General features: G+C 44.2%; 1 protein-coding gene across 24 annotated transcripts in view; it reads right to left on the bottom strand.

Moving 5' to 3' along the window:
• Nucleotides 1-21,811, bottom strand: part of CELF2 (CUGBP Elav-like family member 2) — an 867,108-nt gene that overhangs the window by 158,608 nt on the left and 686,689 nt on the right. For 18 of the 24 annotated variants that reach the window (XM_030819314.1, XM_030819310.1, XM_030819322.1 and 15 more), the window contains one exon: nt 12,493-12,689. In XM_030819314.1, the coding sequence (XP_030675174.1) occupies nt 12,493-12,689 (197 nt within the window). Of the gene's footprint in view, nt 1-12,492; nt 12,690-12,857; nt 13,895-14,222; nt 15,492-21,811 lie in introns of those variants that run through there. The other 6 variants (XM_030819331.1, XM_030819328.1, XM_030819330.1 and 3 more) reach the window with 3 other exon arrangements.

The following is a 21,811-nucleotide window of genomic DNA, read 5'->3' on the forward strand; positions in this document are numbered from 1 at the left end:
TGGCAAAGCGGAGCGAGGACTGGGCACAGAACGCGCATTTCCTCTTTGCGCCGAACCAGGTTGCCTACTCCATCACGCTGACGCAGGCCAGGGCGCGTGGCAGGTAGCATGGCTGCAGCTGTAGCCGCAGCGTTTCATGTGTAGGGATCTGACCTCTTTGCAAACACCTTAAACCCTGTTTTCAGATGTCGTCTCCTTTATCCTACCAGGCAGTCACGTTGTTCCAATCTAGGCTGCGGCTTACTGAGCCTCACAGGGGCTGTCTTCTAGGCCACCACCAGGACATACAGGCTTCACCCAGAGAGTGATGGGCACTGCAACTGCCTACAACACTCTCCGCAGCCTCCGCCATGGGGGTAGGGAGAATGCTTTGGGAATGGGAGGCAGAGAAAGGCCCTCCTCAGCCGCTCCTGAGTTCATGGCATCTTCACCGCAAATCAACAAGCAATTGTTGAATCCTGAACAGAAAGGGCAAAATGGCCCCTTCTTACAAAACCTAACATTCTCCTGGACAAGCCTTGACTATCTTACAGAGGATTTAAAAACTAAGGCCCCTATTTCCTTCTTTGCTGTTGAGGTACTTCATTCCGTCTGGAACATCAAACCAGGCTGGTCCGTTTTCTCCCTGCCTCATGGAATTGTGAAGGAAAAGTCCATTTCCAGCACTGCAGGGAAGTGTACAAATTAAGCAACGGCTCTTCACTGATTTTTCTTAATTCATGCCAACATTTTGGTTCATATCCTCCTTTTAATAACCTAATATTCTTTTTTTTTTAATTCACACATGCAAACATAAGCCAACAAAATACAAACACCCAAGGTAAGCTAACCTGACTTGAAGGAGAATATTTAAGAAGCAACATAAAAAGTAAAAAAATAAGGAGACTTTTATTTCTTTCATTATGCTGCATTAACTACATGAGAAGAAACTTACTCAGAATTGCTATTAATTTTAATACCTCCCTACTAAACATTCTGTGTAGGGGATGCCTTAGTAATGTGAATTTTTTAGAAAGGGGTGTTTTTTAGAGAGGGGGATTTATGAAAGCTAGTATTAACATGTTTACTTCCTTTTCTAAGTTGCGAGTCTTCTAATAACCGTCTTAACAATACTTCGTCCAAATGAGCTACCCTATATAGGCTTCTGCAACCAGTGGTGATTCCGGGAAGGGTGCAGGGGTGAGAAGGAACCAGCGTCTCACTGAAATAACCTTCCTGCCAATGGTTAGCGCAGGATGCTTAGAGATTCTGCATTAAAGTGGGCAAGCTTCCTCCTCCACTGGCCACAGAACACCACTCTAACGCCAACCCATCATCTTTAAAACTGAGTGTAGCTTGCAGTACAAGAGGCTATGTAAAAGGGGATGAAGAAACTGGGATAAACATTGAAAAAATTACCCAAAAGTAATGCCTTGTTGATGGTAGTTTACTCACACTGTCAACTTTGAACAAAGCACTCAGAAAGGTCTCTCTGTGGCAAAGAGAACATCTGAAAGCATCTGCATCTGTACTGTTTTCTAGTCCATCTAGTCTACACTACCTAGTAGCCTTTATTCAATTTCCACCATATGCCAGGCGCCATCCTAGGCAACTTACATTCAACATTTTATAAGCAATGCCACACCCATTCGAAAACAAATGACAAAGAAACAAATTAACTTTGTGCTACTGCAAAATTTAAAATACACGTCAGAGTTCTACACACATACATACATGTCTCCTGTGACAGTTAACACTATCGGTCGCTCTTTGGTGCCAAGGGGATGTCGATCCATCAGGTAGGCGCTGGCAGCTCTTCCTCAGGACCCTACACCAAACACCATTACAAGGAAAAGGGTACAAGGACCAGCCTGATGCAATGCTGATGCCTTCATTATGCTAATAAGAGGCCTGCACATCTTCTATCCTTGGATTTAACGGAGAACCCTCAGAAAGGCTCAGTGAAACTTTATCCTCTTCTTGCCCTAAACTCCCTATAGGGACGGGAATCAAATGAAGAAAAAGGGGAAAAAGGGGAAAGAGGAGATACGGGCATGTCACTGAAAGGAAAAACGTCAGACGCGTACCATCACATGGCCTTGGTTCCTCTAATGTTCTCTCACTTCATCTTTATTATATGAATAACACAGGATGATCATGCTCTCAAGCGCATTCTCTGCTACACAGAAAACACATGCGCACAAGAACACACATGCATGCATGTGTGCAATGGATATGGCTAACCTGAAGCTGGTTTTACATTTCAAGGTAATTGTGGCTCTCCTGTCTTTACTACAGACAATTCTTTCTCTACTTCTGAGGCAAAGAACATGGCCTGCTCATCTTTATGTTCTCAGCACTGAGAATGATGCCTCGTACACAGTAGGCACCCAGAAGCGTCTACTGCCACATGACTGGTGCTTTGGTAAACACTGTGTCAGCTGCCGGCACCACATTTTTCATCGTTTCTGTTCTATATTCAGTTCAACATTAAAAGGGACCCAGGGCTTTGAAGGCTACCCTAACCTCAACTCATTGTTACAAAAGGGCTCTGCATTAAGCCTATGTGAGAGCTGACCAGAGGCCCCCTCCTGGGAACTGCTGGGTGAGCTGCCCCACCATCTCCTTAACTTTTGTAACATGCTCTAAGTTCACCACCTCTTCTCTGTAAAAGTTTGGCTCAAACTCTACATGTTGCCTGCTGTTCCAACATTTTAAACATCAGCAGCAGTATCTCAGGGTTTAGCATTAATTGAAAGAGCTTATCTATATATAGCTTCACTCTGCACTTTAGCGTCTTCAAAACTTCAATCATATTCTCTCTTTTTTTTTTTTTGAGAACACAATCCCTCCTTTTAATGTCTTGCTACAGCCTTTCCCCCTTTTCAATCTCATGACTCAATGCTCTGAGGTCTTTTAAGTTAACCTCCTAGACCTTTCCATGTGGGCTCACCTTCCCGGACCTTTGCGATTCATGCTGCTCTCCTTTGGAACTCCTCCATCTCCTTGATATCCTTCAAAAACGTTTCCCAATATCAGGCACAGTGGCCTAGTTAGGAGCTAAAAAGCTTTTTGTGAAAAGTGGCGGATTACCTGTTCCATAACACTTGGTGTCTGGTGCATCACTGGGAACGTTTAGCATTTGGGGCGGTCGGGGGGCAGGGTTTAAACATGTTAATACTAGCTTTCAAAAATACCCCTCTCTAAAAAACACCCCTTTCTAAAAAGTTCAGATTACTAAGGCATCCCCTACACAGAATGTTTAGTAGGGAGGTATTAAAATTGATAGCAATTCTGAGTAAGGCCTTGTTTCCTCTGCTCCTCCCCATCCCTGATGTTTGCGTATTTCCTTACTTGACTAGGATGCAGTTCCCATTAAACTACAGTAGTTTGGGAAGGATTTTTTCACCTAAAGCTACGAAGGCAACAAAATAGCAGCAATTCATGAACTTAGTAAATGCAGACGATGCTGGAAGACTACTATAAAGAGACAGGTCTTGACCCACATGTGGGTAAAGCTGCAGAATTTGTCCTACATAAGCAATAAAGCCCAACATAGCCCAACATATTTTATAATGATCAGATGGTGGGTCAGTTAAATAGTGTGGTGAGTGAATATTCTCTCAGCCCTTTAATCCTTCTCCCTAATTCCTATTTATGACCTTCCAGTAGAAATAGAGAAATTATATTCCTTTATTCTTCAAACTGATCATCGTCCAGAGTGTATCTTATGGGTTTCTCCAATGTGAATTAATACCAGAATGTGGATACTGGATTAGAAACATGTCTGTCACTTACATAGAGAATGAAAAAAATCCTGATCCGAAATACCAATTCCTGCAGTGTTTCTAAGGCCATCCCCACTGTCTGACCCATTGGCTTTACCATTACAACACTCCCCAGTGTAGCTAACTAGCCCCTTTTTCCATTTACAGCAAAACTTTCTTCTCTGCTTGCCATTTGTGTGTGTGTGTTTGTCTATGTGACTCAGGCTTTGACAAATTCCTGTACAGCATAATCCACCAGCTCACACATGCCTTTTTTTCTGCATTCCTTTCTCTGTAACAAAGACTCATCAAGGCAAATGTAGAAACATTTGAAGACATATTTGAAGACCCTGATTCTTTAACATAGGTAAGAGCTCTAGTTCACTACGAATTTCCTTAGTATTATACCTAATATACATCACTCAGATAACCTTATATCTGACTGATTTCCCATGGAATTTCTCAGTATGGGTCGGAACATCTTCAATTCTCCCGACTGTCTCAGAACCCAACACATTATCGTCATCATTTCTATTTTCAGAATATATAAACCTATGTCAATCTGTCGCTAAATCATCTTATTTTAGCCTAGTTTCCACTTTTTCCCTTTTGGTCAATTATCTTTCCAGCCCTTCTTATGTTCCAATGGTTTCGAAGATCATAATGATTATTCTGTAGTTATTCATGGCTGTACACTCTGGCATGCCTGTGAGCTATTCTTGTAAAAGGTTTGGCCCACCCAATATTAGATAATGAAGCAGGAGAATGGATGGCCTCATAATCAGTGAAATTATGATGAGGTTAGAATCTGGGGCTGTATGTCCAAGGATGAAAATTCAGTCTTTTAAGAATCTACTAACGGAAGATACAAAAAGCAGTACTAATTATACCAGTGGTGTTTTACATTTTACCATGGTAGGAATTATTCAAGATAATAAACTTCTTCAAAAGGTATGTCATGATTTTTTAATTAATGCTAGAATTCTGAACACTTCTAAAATACAACTTGACTATGGTTAATTTTAAACTTTCATTAGAAGCAGAGTATGAAGGAGGCAGCAAGTAAACCTTTCAACCCGAATGCCTGATTATCTGGGGTCTCTGGAGCGAAAGCGAGGAAAGGCAGGTAGGTCATGCTAAGGCAGCTCTGGGGCAATGTGTGTGTGTTTCAGAGTAACTAATAGCGTCACCCTGTTGACAACACCTCTCCTTCTGGCCCGGAAACTGGACTTGTCCCCTCCAAAGGACTGGTTGCCTAATGCCCCACGGTATGGTAGCCCAGAGTGGTACAACTGGGTGACTGATGGTAAGACATCTCTAGTGGGGAGCTATCTCTTTCTTGCTGGGTGCAAATACAAAGGCAAGTGAGGCTTCTAGACAGGCAGCCTAGACATGCACTCAGTGGCAAATGCAAATTGTGAGATCACCCAGACTTCACTTTTTCAATCAACCTGCAATACGTGCTGCAGGGATTGAAACTGAAGCCTAGAAACCCTGGGTTTTCTTTTCATGTCACATTTCTACCAAAGAAGTCTGTTCTCCTTTCATCCAGCGCCTGTTTTCTTTATTCTTCTGCTACTTTAATTCCAGAAAAGCAAAGCTACTGGGGAAAAGATGACTGGGGACTAGCTGAAGTCTTAATGCCCCAGACAGAAGAGAAGAAAACAAAATGGTTAAACGCGGCCATGAGTAATTTCTTTTCTTCTTTGATATGAGCTCGCTCTGTCGGTCTTTTTTGTCTCCCTCCTTCCCCTTCCTCCTCCTTTTCTCTCCAGAGATGTAAGGATCAAAATGTACCCATGATAGGTATTATCTGCCAGGGTAGATGCTGCCCTTTGATAGAAGTCACAGAAATTCAGCACTGTGGCCGACGGGTACAGTCTCGGCATCACCAGAGTATGGGGCATTTAAAGGGATTCCTTCTTCTTGTAACTTAAAGGAGGCTTATCTAACCTTTGTCCCTGGCTTTATCTCAATCAGCACAATGGCTAGAGTCAGTATCAGTCAAAATATTTTAAAATTGCATTTCATAAAATGAATTGTTATATCTTTTAACATAGCTGTATGATGTAGGCAGTGAAGCCACCTTTCACAAGGATGTGATAAGGATCCTCCGCTTGCATGAATCTAAAAATTCTGACTGCATTTTATGTTTGTCCCATAGGTCATCGGTCAGCCAACAATGAAAGGATGTCACAGTAAGTAACACAGAGCCTTCTGTTAGCATAACATTAATTCAGGATGAGATACACTTCCTGTGGGCCACTGAGGCAGCACCAAAACTGGGGCTGTCCCAGAAAATCTAGGGCAGCGACCCTGGTTTTCAAGAAATGTAGGACAGAAATCCCATTCCCTACTTGTACGCATTAAAATGTAGTGTAGGTTCATCTTCCTGCAGTTTGAATTCTTTCTCAATTCCTGATTTCAAGATAACATTGCTTAAATAAACGGGCTCCCAGATCCACTTCTATTACTTAAGTGAATTTTTGGACATGTTTTTAGGAAGAAAGGAAAGGCGTGAAACATGAAAATGACCCTCCCCACTCCAGTCCTCCATAAAGCGGCCAACGGCATTCGTTACAAACCTTTAACATTTTAAAGAAGAGACAAATAGTTTGTAAGATGATCAACCCTCTTTAGACCATGCCGGCAGCACTCACACATTTGTTACCTTAGTGATATGTAAAGCAACTTGGGAAGTGGGTATTATTTCTATTGCATGGATAAAGAAAGCAAGGCTGATTCTCTGCATGTGCTGGTCATAAGTACCAGTACTAAGTCCTCTTCCCCAGGGCCTCCCCTCACTCTACCATCACACAGAAGAACCTTCTGGATTTAGGGCTACCCTCGGCCCAATTCTGAAATAAAGTTAGTCTTTGGTGTCTGTATGTTTCTCCTGTTGCTGTTTCCTTCTTCCTGTGCATTCCCCAGCAGTCTAGTCTGATTCTCAAGAAACTTTTCCACTTTACTGAACCAGAGAGAGATTGAGACAAACTAAGATTTTACTAACAACTTCCTGAAGTAAAGCCTTTAAGATGGAAAGAAACAACTCATCATCCTATTCTAAGATCAGTCGGGCCAGCCCCGGTGTAACCCTCACTGCAGCCTGACCAAGATGAGGCTGAAACAGCAAGAGCATCATAACCCACACAAAAGCTGCTCTTGTGAAACGTAAGGTAATAACCCTTCCCAAAGGAGCCATGAATACAATTTCTGTTCTATCCAGAAAGTTCTGGCTTGCAGCACTGTTGGGCTGCAGTTGCACAGCAGTTATGCCACGACCTCCCAACATACTGCAAGAAAAAAGGAAGTTTTTTCCTTTGGTACGTAGTGATAGTCAACAAAAGCCACTTCCCTTTTCTATTTCTCTTTGAGCTGAGAAGTTGCCAAAAGAGACCAGTAAAATGTGATCAACAAGACATTTGGTTAGGACTGAGGTGCTGTTCTTACCTCCTAATCTCAAATGCCAAGTGATTTTAATCTATCACTCAGTTTTCACTTCCATAAAATCAGAATGACAGTACCTAACCATTTAAGTTTAGAAACATTTAAACAGTGTTCGTTATAGAACACGCTTTCTCAGAGTGCTATGATCCGGGATTGTAACTTTGATTAACTAACACATTAAGAGAGCGATGATCCAAAAGCACATAATTTATCTACTGATTCTAGGTTCGAAGTATGGTCTCGCTTGAACACAATTTCCATATCTGCCAACTTCTCCCATTGAACCTCAACTGCCAACCCTTCAACTCCTCCTCCTCCTCCTCCTGGACCAGGAGCTGTCTTTCAGCCTTACCGGCTTCCTTAATTCAGACCTCTGAGAGAACTTTCTAGCACATCTGCGACCCTTCCTGGCCTTCTACGATGCCTGCCTTGATCACCTCCAACTCCGGGTTCTCTATAACTCTGTATCTTTCCTCACTCAGGGATAAATAGTCCACAACCATCAGGGCCCACTCCAGATGGACATGATCTAAGTGTGACCGGCCTCTCCCTGCTCTTCAACAGTTTTACCACTCTCTCCATCCGATTTCCCAAAGCAGTCATTTCAAACCTTTTCCATTTCTTTTAAGTCTTCAATTCACTGGGACTTCAGAAATTTCCTATTTACTGAGAAGACTGAGGGCAGGCGCTTGTATGAAGTGTCTCCCACTTCTGAAACTTTGTGTTGTTACTCCCTCCTGAATGCCCCTCTGTCTCAAATGAAGTATCTTTTCACCCTTTCACAGGCCTGAGGCAGAGTCATGTCCACCTCACACTTTGACAATCTCCTTTGCCATACAACTTATCATTTGCTGAACAAACAAACTGCATGTCTAAGCTTCCTCTCCCTTCACGCCAGACTACTAGAAAGGCAAATCTACACTCACAGCCCCACACATACATCCATGCATTTCCTTTCCCCACAACTTCTATCCTTCCTCTGAAATGCTCTTGGGTCCTCTCAGTCACCAAATCCCATGGTTTTTCTTGGCCTGCATCCTTCTTGACTCTTCTGTGACACTGCAGACTCAACTCAATCAAAACCGAACTTAATGCTCCTCTCCTCCATTCCCACCACTGCTGACTGTGTTTCCAATTCTCCCAGTTAAGCCAAAGCCTCCTGGTCATCACTGAGCCCAATTTAGTTATCAAGTCCTCTTCCTTCCACTGTCCATCTGTCCCTCAGCCTCCCCTTCCATTCCCATGACAGACGACATCCTGACCTCAACCCACGTCAACATACTGCACTAGCCTCTGAGCCTCCTGTTGTTAAAATATTCCTAAAGTCTCGATAGTCTAACAAAGGAATTTTAAATCCTTCAGCCTGGGAAGGAAGGCTTGCTAAGAGCTGCTCTAGCCTATAGCTCTACGCTTCGTGACCTTCCCTTCCTCTATTTCATGTCATGTATTTCCCATTTCCTCTGAACTGTGGGAGAATTCACAGTTCCCAGAACTTGCCCTGCACTTCTACACCTGCATGCCTGAAGCAGGCCAGTCCATCCATTTGTAATGTTCATCATCATTATTTACTGAAATCCTATTATTGTTTTCAAGATTTGGTAAAGATGCCATCTTTTTCATCTCCCATAAGCTGCGACTTACTCGTTTCTTCGCTCAACTTCCATAGTTCCAGTAAGCCCATCTCTTACTCATTTACTCTTAGCTCATGTTCTTTTGTATGAGAGTTACCTGTGGACATGCCTTCTTGTCCCTATTAGACTTTATGTTCTTGGAGACATTGATGAAGATAACAACAACTATGATCATCATGACCGCCATAACCAGCTCCTACTGCATCCTAGGTCTGTGGAGAGCACATCACCTCATCACACAGCAACACTATAAGGACTGCCTCCACTTTAAGATGTGATTAAGTAACATGCCCAAGGCCCGTAGCAAGGAAGCAGTAGAGCCGGAAATTAAATTTAGGGTTCTCCAATTTCAGAAGCCATGTTCTTAACTCTCTGTGGTATTGCTCACCATCTACAGACCAAACAGATGAACCCTGAATAAAACACACTTTTCCAAAGTCCTCATGGGGGAGAGAGTTTACTGAGCCAGAGTCCCCAGAGTTACTCAGCCTGCTCAGTCAATACATGCCCCTACAGTGAGAATATAGGTATCTCAGGCTCGAACCCTGAAAGGATGATTTCGTAAGTATGACCAAGTCTTTGTGCCTCACGACTAAACAGAAGATGAAATGGAAAGTGAGGGGGAGAATCTAATTCACCAGGATTAGGTAACAGCCTGTCTCTTTGCCTGGGACCATCAACATGGGTAAGGCAAGGAATCAAGCCCCCTCGAAAAGCCTTATTCACATAACCCAAACCACCTCCAGTAATTCTAGTTTCTAAGGCTCTGACATCAGCCCTGTGAAAACATGATAATTGTACTCTGCTGAAAAAGTCTGAATCAAAATAAATGTGGTCTTATTTTACATGTAACCAGGCAAAGTAATAATGGCATGCATAGGTATCAACACGAATAAAGTGGGGGCTGTCGCTCTCTCTAGGTAAGCAGCTAAGGGCTGTAATCCTCCGAGAGCAATGTCATTATACAGCTCAAATCCCATCACAACAAATACCTTCACAACAGAGATGTCTGTATAACAAAAGCTCTTTCAAGCTTTGGCTGACAGCCCACATACTTTAAGCAATATTTGATGTGAGACTTGGAGTTCACAGTAATGGGAATTGACCTGTATTTCCAAAGGTAAGATTTGAATGATTTCATCTCTAACTCCTACCCCATGATATCATGAGGTGGGACTGATGTACAATCTAAACGCCTGAGTATAAAAACTAAACACAAAGACAGAAATGAAATCAACTTATTCTTCAAGAATGAAATTTCTTCCTTTCACTTGGGGAACACTTAGGTAAAGGAGACTGCCCCTGACCCAGGCCCTGAAACACAGCACACCAGGGATACTCTGCAATCTCATCTCATGGAGATGCAAAATGGTATAGTCCATGAAGACAGGTGGACCATGTCCAAATCTCCACTCTGTCACTTAACAGCTGGGAAAACAGGGCTATGTTTCTTAACTTCTTATGAGCCTCAGTTTCCTCATCTGTAAAATGTGACTACCACCACCTACCTTCTGGATTTTGGTAAGGACAAAATGAGGACACATATAAAGCTCCTGACATAGGGTCTGAGATACATGGCATGTGCTCAAAAAAAACTTCCCTCATTGGGTCTCCCGTCTCCTTCTGCAGCCCGTGGGCTTCTGCAAACTATTTTCACCAAATTAGTAATCAGGCACAGTGAACAGAAGTTAACAAAATGTATAGTAACGAACATAGGCTGGTAAAAAATGCTGCTCATAGGAACATCTGGGCAAGAGAGTGACAATGGGAGAAAAACTAGGCCACACACAGGTACTTACTTGACTGGGAAAAAGGCCTTTTTGGCCAAGGTAAGATACATGTATTCCATGGCTGAAAGTCCCAGAACCAGGCATCATAACACTAAGTGAGCTCTGACCATTATGTCAAAGATAATTTTTAAAAATGCTGATAAACCAAAATTGGGAGTCCCATTTTCCTTGTCAAGGATGAATTGTGGTTATTTCTCTAAAGCATAGTTTACTGCCTCTGGTCTAGTTTTCCCTAGGTGACAGTCTGGCTGGTGAGAGAGCCCTTATTTGGTGATTTTTAAATTTATTTATTTTTTTTAGCTCTAGTCTATTGTCTTTCCTCAATAGCGTACCATGGAAGTATTAAAACAAACTCCAGTCTTCTCCATTTGGAAAACATGTAGGTGACCAGTATCAGAATATGTCCAATAAAGGTATTTAATATTGCTCTCATTTGTGAAGTTTAAAAATCTACAGATTTTCAGTTATCTGATTTTTCTATGTTTCAAATAATGAGACAATCAAGTTTGTGGTGACAACATTCTATGTGCTTTTTGAAACAACCTTGCTACTATGTTTGGAAAACTAGTGTTATGAACACTCTCCGAAGACACGCATGTCCACCTTTCTAAAAGGAGTACTGGCCAGGGGCTCTTCAGTTCCTTAAGAGGCTTCCAAAGCCCTGCCAGACCCTGGCAACAACAGGGAACAAGAGGAACAGCCCAAAATTTCTGGGAGTCACAGAATGTCAGTCTGCAAGATTTCCTAGTTCTATCCTTTCACCTTGCCAGTAAGGAAAAGGCTTAGAGAAAAGTATGTGCCAATACGTTCATATGCCCAACCGAAGTGTATACACAAGCCAAGTGATGCTTTCAGAGGTCTTAGGAGAAGCAACATAGAAATAAAATAACATGCCAGACAGAAACACCAAGGCACAGAGCAAAAGAAACTGTGAGGCCCACAGAACAACAGAGGAGTCCTCAGCAGAGAGACTGAGAGATCAAGAACAGAGAAAGAAGAAAAAATTACTAAAGCAAGAAGGTTAAAACAGCAACAGAGACCAAGTGTAGCAGCAGAGTAGATATTTTAAATTCAGTCTGCAAAGAGCTTACAAAGTAAGACTCCAGGGCATAGAAGCATCACACTCCTCACAATGGTTTCTGGGTCTCTGTTTCATTAACGGCACCCACTGCCCCCCATCACCATCATCTTAAAATGGAGGCAGTAACAACTACCAGATCCTATACCTTCATCTTCACACTGATAAGGGCGTAACCCTCAAGCATTTGTGAAGGTGTCCTAACTATGTCAGGCCACTAGGGTGCTGCTCCCAGCTCCAAAAGGCAGATTCACCTCAGGGTCCCCACCTGACCCCCCGGAATGGGTGTCCCTCTTTCAAGGGAGCCTTGTCTCCCTCGCGTCAGTGGCATCACGCCAACTGTTTATAAGGTACTTAGAGGTCCCCACAGGCTATGGAAAAGTGAAATGCCAATTGTAATTACATGGGCAATCCTAGGAACGTAGGAGTGGGAAGAGTTAGGTCCTGAAACACAAGGCTGAGAAACGCGATTCCTCGGAGAAGCAGCCACCCCGCCCAAGCACAGGCTGGGCTGCCTAGAAAGTGACCTCCCGGGAGCGATCACGCGCCTGGACCGAGCCTCTGCGCTCCCGCCCTGCCTCGGTCCCTCTCTCCCGCCTCCAACCTGTCCCGACGGGCAGGCGGGCGTGGGTGCGGGGAGGAGCCGGGAGCAGCCCCTGGAGCACAGGGGCCGCCAGCACCGGCTGCTTCCAGCCCTCCTGCCTACCCGCCCTCCCTCCCGCAGGCTGGGGGCTCGGACAGCCCCAGCACCCCGCGACGCCCACCTGGACGCCTGGCGACCCCCGCCCCGCGCTCTGTACCTTTACTCTGCGGAGGGTTCTGACTCCGGTCCCGGAGGACGTTGATCTGGTAGACGGCTCCGTAAGGCTCAAAAAGTTCTTTCAGCTCCTTTTCTGACCACGACCTGGGGATCTGTCCGACAAACATCTTAATGGCATCTGGGTCTGGTTGGTCTGAGTGATCCAAAGCTCCGTTCATCTTGTTGGCTGTGCCGTTACTGTCAAAAACGGAACCGGGAGCCAGAGTTAGGGCGGCACGATGAGGGACAGGAAGAAAAAATAGTGGGGGTGGGGGGGCGGGGAGGCGGAAGGAGGAGGAAGAAGAGCAGCGGCAAAGTGCCTAATGAGTCGTAGAAATTTGATGAACTAAAACAAAGCGGAGGCACCATGAGTTGCTCCTCGGCGGCGGCGAGGCTCTCACTGCGTGCTGCTGTCGAGCAGAGCCGGGGGAGCACGGGGCAGCGCCCTGCCGCCTGTCACCCAGGGCGTGGACATCTTGGAGGCTCGGGAGGCAGCTGCAAGTTAAGTGCAGGTCTAGCTCTGCAAGGCTGCCATCAACGCATCAGCGCGTTATCAGCCCTACCCTGGCTGTGGCTGGGAAAGAAAGGCAGAGCTAGATGTCTGCTGGATTTCTCTCCCTCTCCCTGCCCCGCCCCCCGCCCCACCGCCCTTTTTGGGAGGTTTTTGGAAGAGAGGAGAGAGGTGGTAATAATAAAGTCACATGGAAAGAAAATGAAACACTTGGCAGTCCGTCAGATGACTAATGCAAGATGCGGGTGATGAATTTGCAGAGTGCGCGAGGCATCCATGTGTGCATCAAATTAGTACGTTGTTGCTACTCAGAATGGAAAGCGGTCCAGCTATGCAGCTCTGCGCAGCTGATTGGCTGCCCACGCTGGAGAAAAAGGCCGGAGCTGGGAGGGGGCTCCCCTTTAAAAAGCACATTGTTTATGGGACCCAGGCACAAAGGGTTTAATTCAGAGAGGCAAAGGAGATCTCAGAATTGCCTGCTTTGTGCTGGGTTAAAAAAAAAAAAAAGCAGCCCCAGAAAGTTGAGTTCCCACTAAAAGACACTGAATATTTCAAATCTCTCACACTCCATAAATTGTTCTCTGTATATCTGACTTCCAGATGTTGCACTTGAGTTCTAAACAATCACACGTTTGGGAGAGAAAAAAAGAAAGTCTGCCTTTTCTTCTCCCAGCTTCAGTAAATATTTGGGGCTGACAGAGAGCACAACCATAAGCTTTTGCATATCAGTCCTCCTCAACACTGTTTCCAAAATCCCCATTTGCAAGAGAATGCTGTGTAGAGCCTGCACTTCTAGTCACCATCAAGTAATACGATGATGAAGACCTGTCTTTTTCACTTGCCCCCACCCTCCTTTGAGCAGGAATAAATGGTAAAGAAAAACCACATACCCTTTTTGTGCCCCCCACCCCTGCTCCAAATATACCCTGAACCCAACTACTCTGCCAAGTGACAAGGCTGAATGCCTCTCGGCAGCTCATTTGCAGCACTGTGCGCTTGCTCCAGCTTCTCAGCCTGTGAAAATAGAAGGTGCCGAGACAAAGCAGGCAGAAGCTGCCCCTACAGAGCCTCCTCCATGAGTAGACCCACCCCAAGAAGCAGAGAGGTCAGAAAGGGGACATGCTAACTAAATACTAAACTGCAAGGGCCAGATATGATTTCACTGCAGCTTCCTGGTACTACCAAGAAGGCAGACAAAAATCTTACAGAGAGCTACTTACTTGGTTAAAATGAACCATCAGACAAATACACCATCAGAGCACTTTAAATCTGCTGTGGGTCTAGGATGGTCCTAAGCCCCTAAAAACAAGATACTCATGGTTAAAAAGCCAAAACCCTGTGGGGTAAGGAAAAATCCTGAATGAGATTCAACCTAGAGAGGAAAGTGATGTCAAATACTCTTTGCTAGGTCCTGGCTTCAATTTCTACTTCTTCGTATCCCCCTATTTTACCACTTTATTTTTTATCCTTGAAATAAACAATCAGACTGTCTAACTTGAAGCACATTCAGAGCTTGCTCTAATCAACCTTATTGTTATAAAAAATGTTCTGCTGAATAAAATATTGAGTACAAAATCTTCTCTCAACAATTTTGGTGTAATGTAATCCTTGTTTATATTAGAGCCAGATTGTTTATCTTGTTCTTATGCACCTACCCTTTTTAAATCGCTCTTTGAGAATTCCATCAACACTTGAACCCTGTGGGTCTGTGGCTGTAGCGGGGTGGAGGCGGTGGAGCCCCTTGCAGTACAGCATGTCATGTTCACACCCTGTCGGGGGTTGAGAGTGTGGCAAGACTTATTTCTGGGACAGGAAAGACTTGTGGTTACTGCTGTTGACAACCAGCTAGATTGAAAAGAGGAAGGTATTGCCACAGGTCTCGGCTAACAGAAAACAGAAGTTCAAAAAATGGGGCTGCCGCACCTCATCTGTGGAGCGCGTAATGTAACACAATGGAGAACGCAGTGGCATTGTACTAGTTCTAGTGTCCGAACTCAGAAGTCTAGAGCAAGTAGTCCTCAATGCTTCTGCAAGTAAGAGGCCATTTATTCTTTTTTGAAAAATATAAACTCACCAAGATGCATCAAGTAAGGGAAGTAGAGGAGCCGGCCAATGCCTCATGCCTCTGGCCTGTATGTGGCTGGTGTACATTTGTATTTCATCCCATGAGCCACACTTCACCGCTGCCTGGAGACCTCTCATCTAGAGGCAGTGTGGTACAGGGGCTCTGAGTTCTGGCAGCACCTCTTCCTAAATGTGCTACTCTGGGCTTCAGACTCTTATCTGTAAAATGGGTATAGCGGACTCCATCTCTTAGACTCATGTGCTTAATACAAGACATGGCACAAAATAAGGGCTCTCTCAGTGTCGGCTATTCCTACTGTTAATTCCTTCTTTGCATCTGTGAAGCATCTGAAATGAGTGACCATCAAAAATCTACTTTTTGATTCAAAATTTTTAGAATATAGACTCAACCACAATTCCTATCCTAAATAATAACGTGTATTTTAGTCATCACTTACATAGCAAATATTGTGATAGGTACTTTACATTTTTTTCAACCCCCCCACCCCAGTTTAGGCTACTTTGAAACCTACATTTACTCAGTCACATAGTGTGTCTCCATCTCCACAGATTCCCTTCTTCTCTATTCCTACAGAGCCACCCATGAGCACCTCTCATTTCTATCTACATCCTTGCCAAACTACCTGCCCTTTTGGAAGTAACTTTTCCAAAGATTTGCATTAAGTTCTAAGGGCAGGACAATCCCTTCCTTAAGTAAATCCAATGATGTTCACTTGCTGTACAAGTTAAAATACCACCACCCCCCAACTTCCTGAACAAAAGCAAAATAGGTGGTCCTGTCCCAACAACCTCTCTCCTTGCACTGCCGAAATGGGTGGTCCTGTCCCACCAACCTCTCTCCTGGCACTGCCGAAATGGGTGGTCTGTCCCATCGACCACTCTCCTGGCGCTGCCTAAATAGGTGGTCCTGTCCCATCGACCACACTCCTGGCGCTGCCTAAATAGGTGGTCCTGTCCCATCGACCACTCTCCTGGTGCTGTGAAAATAGGTGGTCCTGTCCCACCAACCACTCTCCTGGCGCTGCCAAATCACATGCCCTGAATCCCCACAGTACTGTAGTAGCTTGGTTTACTCCCTTCTCATACACCCAACTGAATCCTGCTCTGGACTCCCAACTCTCTCCCTGGTTGATGCTCATTTTTAGTGGAGACTCACTGAATTCTTTCATCCTCATGGGACTGTAGCACTGACAGTTCTAAGCAAGCCAGAAATTATGTGTTCAACAGTTAAACCTTTGGAGGTACCTGCTCAAAACTAAGGACAGCCAATGTGCTCTTCAAAGAGAAGCAATTACAGGAATAGACACCCCAAATCTCAGCAAGACCCCTGAGAAGATCTCATATTTACAACAACCTCATCTAGGGCTTAGAAAATCAGACTAGCTTGCTTCTCTTCACTCCCTAACCATTCTCAACACCCAGTACAGTGCCTCTTACAGTCCAAGAATTTACATCCAAATTCAAGTAATATTTATTGAGGGACTACTCTTTGCCAGAAACCTTTGCCAAGTACTCGATATACAATACTCTTCAACAGCTCCCATTGGAATCATTATCTGTTTTGAAGATGAACCCAGTGAGAGTCAGAGATACATTGACTTTTCCAATGTCACACAAAAGGTGCCTAGAGAATGTGAATGCACTGAGAGGTGAAGGTCAACTGTCTCTGCTTCACGTTCCATGAGTTGGGTTTCTCCGGGTTGACGTTTCCCAACTCGGTGACCACTTGCAGGCCCCAGACACATGTGCACACATCTCTGCTGGCACCTTGCCGGCAAACTGCAATGAGATCCTGAGTGCCAATTCTGTTAGTACCCTTGGCAAGGAGCCAGCTAGAAGGCTCCTCTAAGACAGATGCCATACGGAATAAGACCGCAAGTCTGCAAGCACTACGCCAGTGGGCAATGGTATTCTCAGTGTCAGAGACAAGATGAAAATGAAATCATGTTCGGAAAAACGATGAGTGCTTACTTTTTAGTTGTAACCCAGGCACTGACCTACTTCCCTATTTTAGAGGAAAAAGAACTAGATCAACAGAGTATATGCAAAATCTTCTGAGGTCCCTCTAAGCAGTAAACTATTATAATAATTGATTCAACATATTATTATCTTTACTAGTTTTAGGACAACAAGCTTTTATAAGGCCCAGTGATTTGCAGGCTTCCTTTGGGAGAATGCAAACAAAAGAATGGAAATTTCTATTCTTTTATCTTGTTCTGTGGGCAACTTTCTGTGTTGTATTTCCTTCATTTATATAAAAAGAAGAACAAACTTAAAAAATGGCTATGAGAATTACCAAATGGCCACGAATTATTATACAAATGCTAAAAGACATAAAATGTCATCTTCAGAATGCCTACTAAATCAAAAAGCACATACAAAAAAGCCTTGACTTAGAAAAATTGTGTGTAAAGATAGAAAATCTGCCTGGTAGTTATTAATAATCTTATTACTCCAATACTTTTTTTTTTTTTTGATCCTTGGGATAATCCACATCAGTGCTACCCAACCCAGTGCCATGATGGAAATGTTCTGTATTTGCACAGTCCAATATGGTGGCCACTAGATACATGTGGCTAATGCAACTAAGGAACTGAATTTTTATTTAACTTCAGTTTACCTAAATAGCTATAGATGTAAATATACTTTTCCTTTCCTTGTTTTTTACTGATTAGAGTTGAGATTTATCTAAACATCACTGCATGGGAGGTTTGTTTTGGAAACGCAAGAATATGGGGCCAGGAAACCCCCATCAGTGCTTGAGGCCCTCAACGGCAGGTCAGGGAACAATGGGCCAGCAGGCCTAAGTTCTTAGCCTGGCTCCGCAACCACTTAACTCTAGGATCTGAGGCTAATCATATGACCACTCTGTGCCTCAGTTTCCTCACTTGTAAAACAAAGCAAGAGGATAGTTCCCATCTGGCTCTTAATTTCTATAATCCTATGGCTATGGTCTGGACCCAGAGATTCATGGAAAAGATAATTTAGATAATATAACCAGCTGCCTGAAATCTTGTTGTGATTCCTTGCCTGTGTCCAATTCAGTCCCTCTGGCTCACAGGTGACACAGGCTGCAGGCCGGAGAGCTGACAAGGTGTCACTGGCACTATGGAGAGTAGCCTGGAGGCTCCGACAGGCTGCTGAGTGGCCGGTTAATTGGGGTGCTGCGAGAGCCCCATCTCTCACCAGGTATGCCAATGCTCTTCTTAATGTCCTAACTTCACTCCCATCATTTCTGTAGCTAACAAGCCACTCTTTCAAAGGGCTCAGGAATCATTTTTAAATATCACTTGTACTTAAGTAATAGCACACGAAGAAACAGGCTTTGTTTGGTTATTACAGGAAACTGTCCAAGACTCAGCTGCTTAAGGCAAAAGCAGAAAGAACCTGGCGATGGGCCTGGTGCCTCCGGCGGGTAACAGGACAGACATGAAATTCATTAATATTAACAATCTCTACATTGTCCATTTTGGTGTTGCCATTATTTAAGAAGAGAAATCTCTTCCCAACAGACTGGCAGTGGGGCAACTAAGGTCTCAGCATCAGCTCCTTCCCACACTGCACGCTGGAGAACATGTCAGAAACTCAGGCCCCACCCTCAGGAGGCTCCCTGTCCATGCTCAACTTAGCGCAGCCTTTCGATTTAGGAAAAGGAGTCAGTGGTCATCCAACCTGGGGCTGTGGGAATTGCAACTCCCTTTTAAAATGCACTGCTTCACAGTCATCATGAAAAAAGCGTCTGTCTTCCGTGACTGCCTTTCAGCAGGGCAGAGTTTGCCACCTTTCTGACACAGCTATGTCTTAACTGTAGTGGCATCCAGGGTTGCTGAAAACTTTGGGTAAATTTAACAAAATGTTTTGGTTATCAGTTACACCACCAAAAAGATGTGAAAATAATGACACTCCCCTATTTAGGTGGAAGGTATTGTTACCATTTATCATGTGTAGCTAAACCTTTTGAGTCACTGCCACATAAATTATGGAATGAGGCCCCAAACCATCTCTGAGATGGCCACACATCAGCTAGTGAATCCACACGGAAAATTAACCAGAGCAAATACCCTAAACATTACAAAGTCAAAGCCCTTCTCCAAATGGTCAAATTGTCATTAAATAGTTTGAGCTCCTCTGAAGAAAAGGTTCAGGTTTCCTATATGTACCTACACACGTATTACCTTATGATCAATCCTGCACTTTGACAAAATTAAAAAAATAGTTTCTTAAGAATGTACAGGACATCATTGTTATTCACAGACAACTAAGAAATAACACATTTTTGTTCTTGGGGACATTTTGCTGGATTACCAAAGCTATTGCTGAACTGTGTTCGGTCGGGGGTCTCAAATGCTTGTCAGGGTAAAATGCATCCAAAATTCGTAGAGAACGGTTCCTGCAGAAAAGGTCACAGAACATAGGCATTTGGAAAAGGGAAACCTTATTACCTTATCTCAACGTGACTGCTAGTAAAAGGCACAAAGCTGGAGAACCCCCACAAAGAAATAAATTTGGAGACATCTAGGGGGTACCTGATGGCTGAACAGACAATAACCCTCCCTGGGAAGAGAGCAAGGCGGCAGCTTAAGACAGCTCTCACCCAGGCAGCTCATTTCCTTCTGTGATTTATCAGAAATAGTTCAGTGGACTTCAGGGCCAAGCAGGAAGCGTTTGCACAGGGAAAGGTAGGTGTTTTAGATGAACTTTTCGAAATGGCAACAGGGAAATCATTACCACAAGGAAGATTTATTGAGGACTTCCCATTCCCAAAGCGCTTTAGGGGCGCGCAACAATGAATCCTCTCTCCTGCGGCTGAGCTCAGTGTGACTGCCCCTCACTTTACAGACAGGAAATTCCTCCAGGAGCCCCTGCTTCTACAGCAGGTCTAGGGTATCCTTCCAGTCTCACTTACCTGCCAATGGCTGGATGCTGCCAAAGCCACCTGTTGGCTATGGGCAACTAATGGAAAGTGGCTCTTTGGATGACTGACAGGAGACTGGTTTCGCCATCAGTTAACTACAAAGGGAATCCTTGTAAAATGATAAGATGAAGAAAAATATAGGGGGAAACTCAACAGGGGCCTGCGCTTCCCAAGATGAAGAATGATTTTTAACACAAATGTCCCCCGCCCTGCATCCACAGTCCAACAACAAATGATTAAAGTAAGGGAACCACATCAAGAGGGGCAAAGCAAAGAGACACGACATCTGATTCCCTGCAGACTAGGTTGTCGTGACTGTGCTTCTCAAGGCAGGTAACTTCTGTTTTCACCACTGAAGATACTTTGCCTGGACTTACTTATGCAAGAGAACACGGTCAGTGCGGATTCACAACCCTCTCCACACACTTCAGAAACGTGGGTGGTGAAAGCCATTTCTTCCCCTTTGCAGAATCTTAAACACAACTGAGGTCTACCCTGAGTCCTTTTCTTTCCTTCTCATTCTCAGTTACTGAGTATCTGCTTTATGTCAGGCACAGTGCTAGGTTTGAAGGTGAGAGAGCTGAAAAATAGGTTGTTTATGTCCTTCTGCTGCTCACAGCCAATTAGAAGAGACAGACATGGACACAACATAAAACCAAAACCAATGTGATATAAGGCCTATAATGGAGCGATAAATAAAGGCCTGGAGTTAGGTAGAAACAAGTGACTCATTAAGCCAAGGGGATTGGGCATTCGGCATTCTAAACTATGCTGCATCCCTGTGAGCAGTGTTTAAGTGAAAATTTTTATTTTTTTTGGCGGGGGGATGTGGATATCAAAGCCAAAAGACGACAGGCTATACCATTTCACTTAGTTGGCAATGGCATTGAAATGAAACAAAAAATTGGGGAGAAAAAAGGCAGCTCTAACAAGGAAGGGGGCTGGGAAGGTGGGAAACGCGGTCCCAGAGCACAGCTCCTCTACAACCATGCACGTGTGAGAGGCACAGAAGTACCAGCAAAGAGCCTGGCGCTGATGGCAGTCACGTGCATGGGTGACCTCGCACAGGGGACACAGCCTCATCCCCCAACCTGCACTTGAAATGCCACCCCCTGTTGGAATCAACCCAAATGTCCAACAACGATAGACTGGATTAAGAAAATGTGGCACATATACACCATGGAATACTATGCAGCCATAAAAAATGATGAGTTCATGTCCTTTGTAGGGACATGGATGAAACTGGAAAACATCATTCTCAGTAACCTATTGCAGGGACAAAAAACCAAACACCGCATGTTCTCACTCATAGGTGGGAATTGAACAATGAGAACTCATGGACACAGGAAGGGGAATATCACACTCTGGGGACTGTTGTGGGGTGGGGGGAGGGGGGAGGGACAGCATTAGGAGATATACCTAATGCTAAATGACGAGTTAATGGGTGCAGCAAAACAACATGGCACATGGATGCATATGTAACAAACCTGCAGATTGTGCACATGTACCCTAAAACCTAAAGTATAATAATAATAATAAAAAAAGAAATGCCACCCCCTGGAGCCTGTCCCGCAAAGGACCTTCCATTTCCACCCTTCACTCTCACACACTGTGGGAATCCTGTGGAGAGGTCACCTATTCTCAAGTATTTGAAAATAACTGCCCTCATCTTGACCATTAAACTCTAATCTGACAGCACACTCTGGCACCACCTCAAATTCAGCACACCTAAAGTTCATCTCTTCCTGTCTCTTTTTCCTCTAATTAGCTTTTAGGCTCATCTTCCCTGTCTTTCATACTGGCTCAAAC

Source organism: Nomascus leucogenys, chromosome 9 (genome assembly GCF_006542625.1).
Source record: "Nomascus leucogenys isolate Asia chromosome 9, Asia_NLE_v1, whole genome shotgun sequence".
In the NCBI taxonomy this organism is placed as follows: domain Eukaryota; kingdom Metazoa; phylum Chordata; class Mammalia; order Primates; family Hylobatidae; genus Nomascus; species Nomascus leucogenys.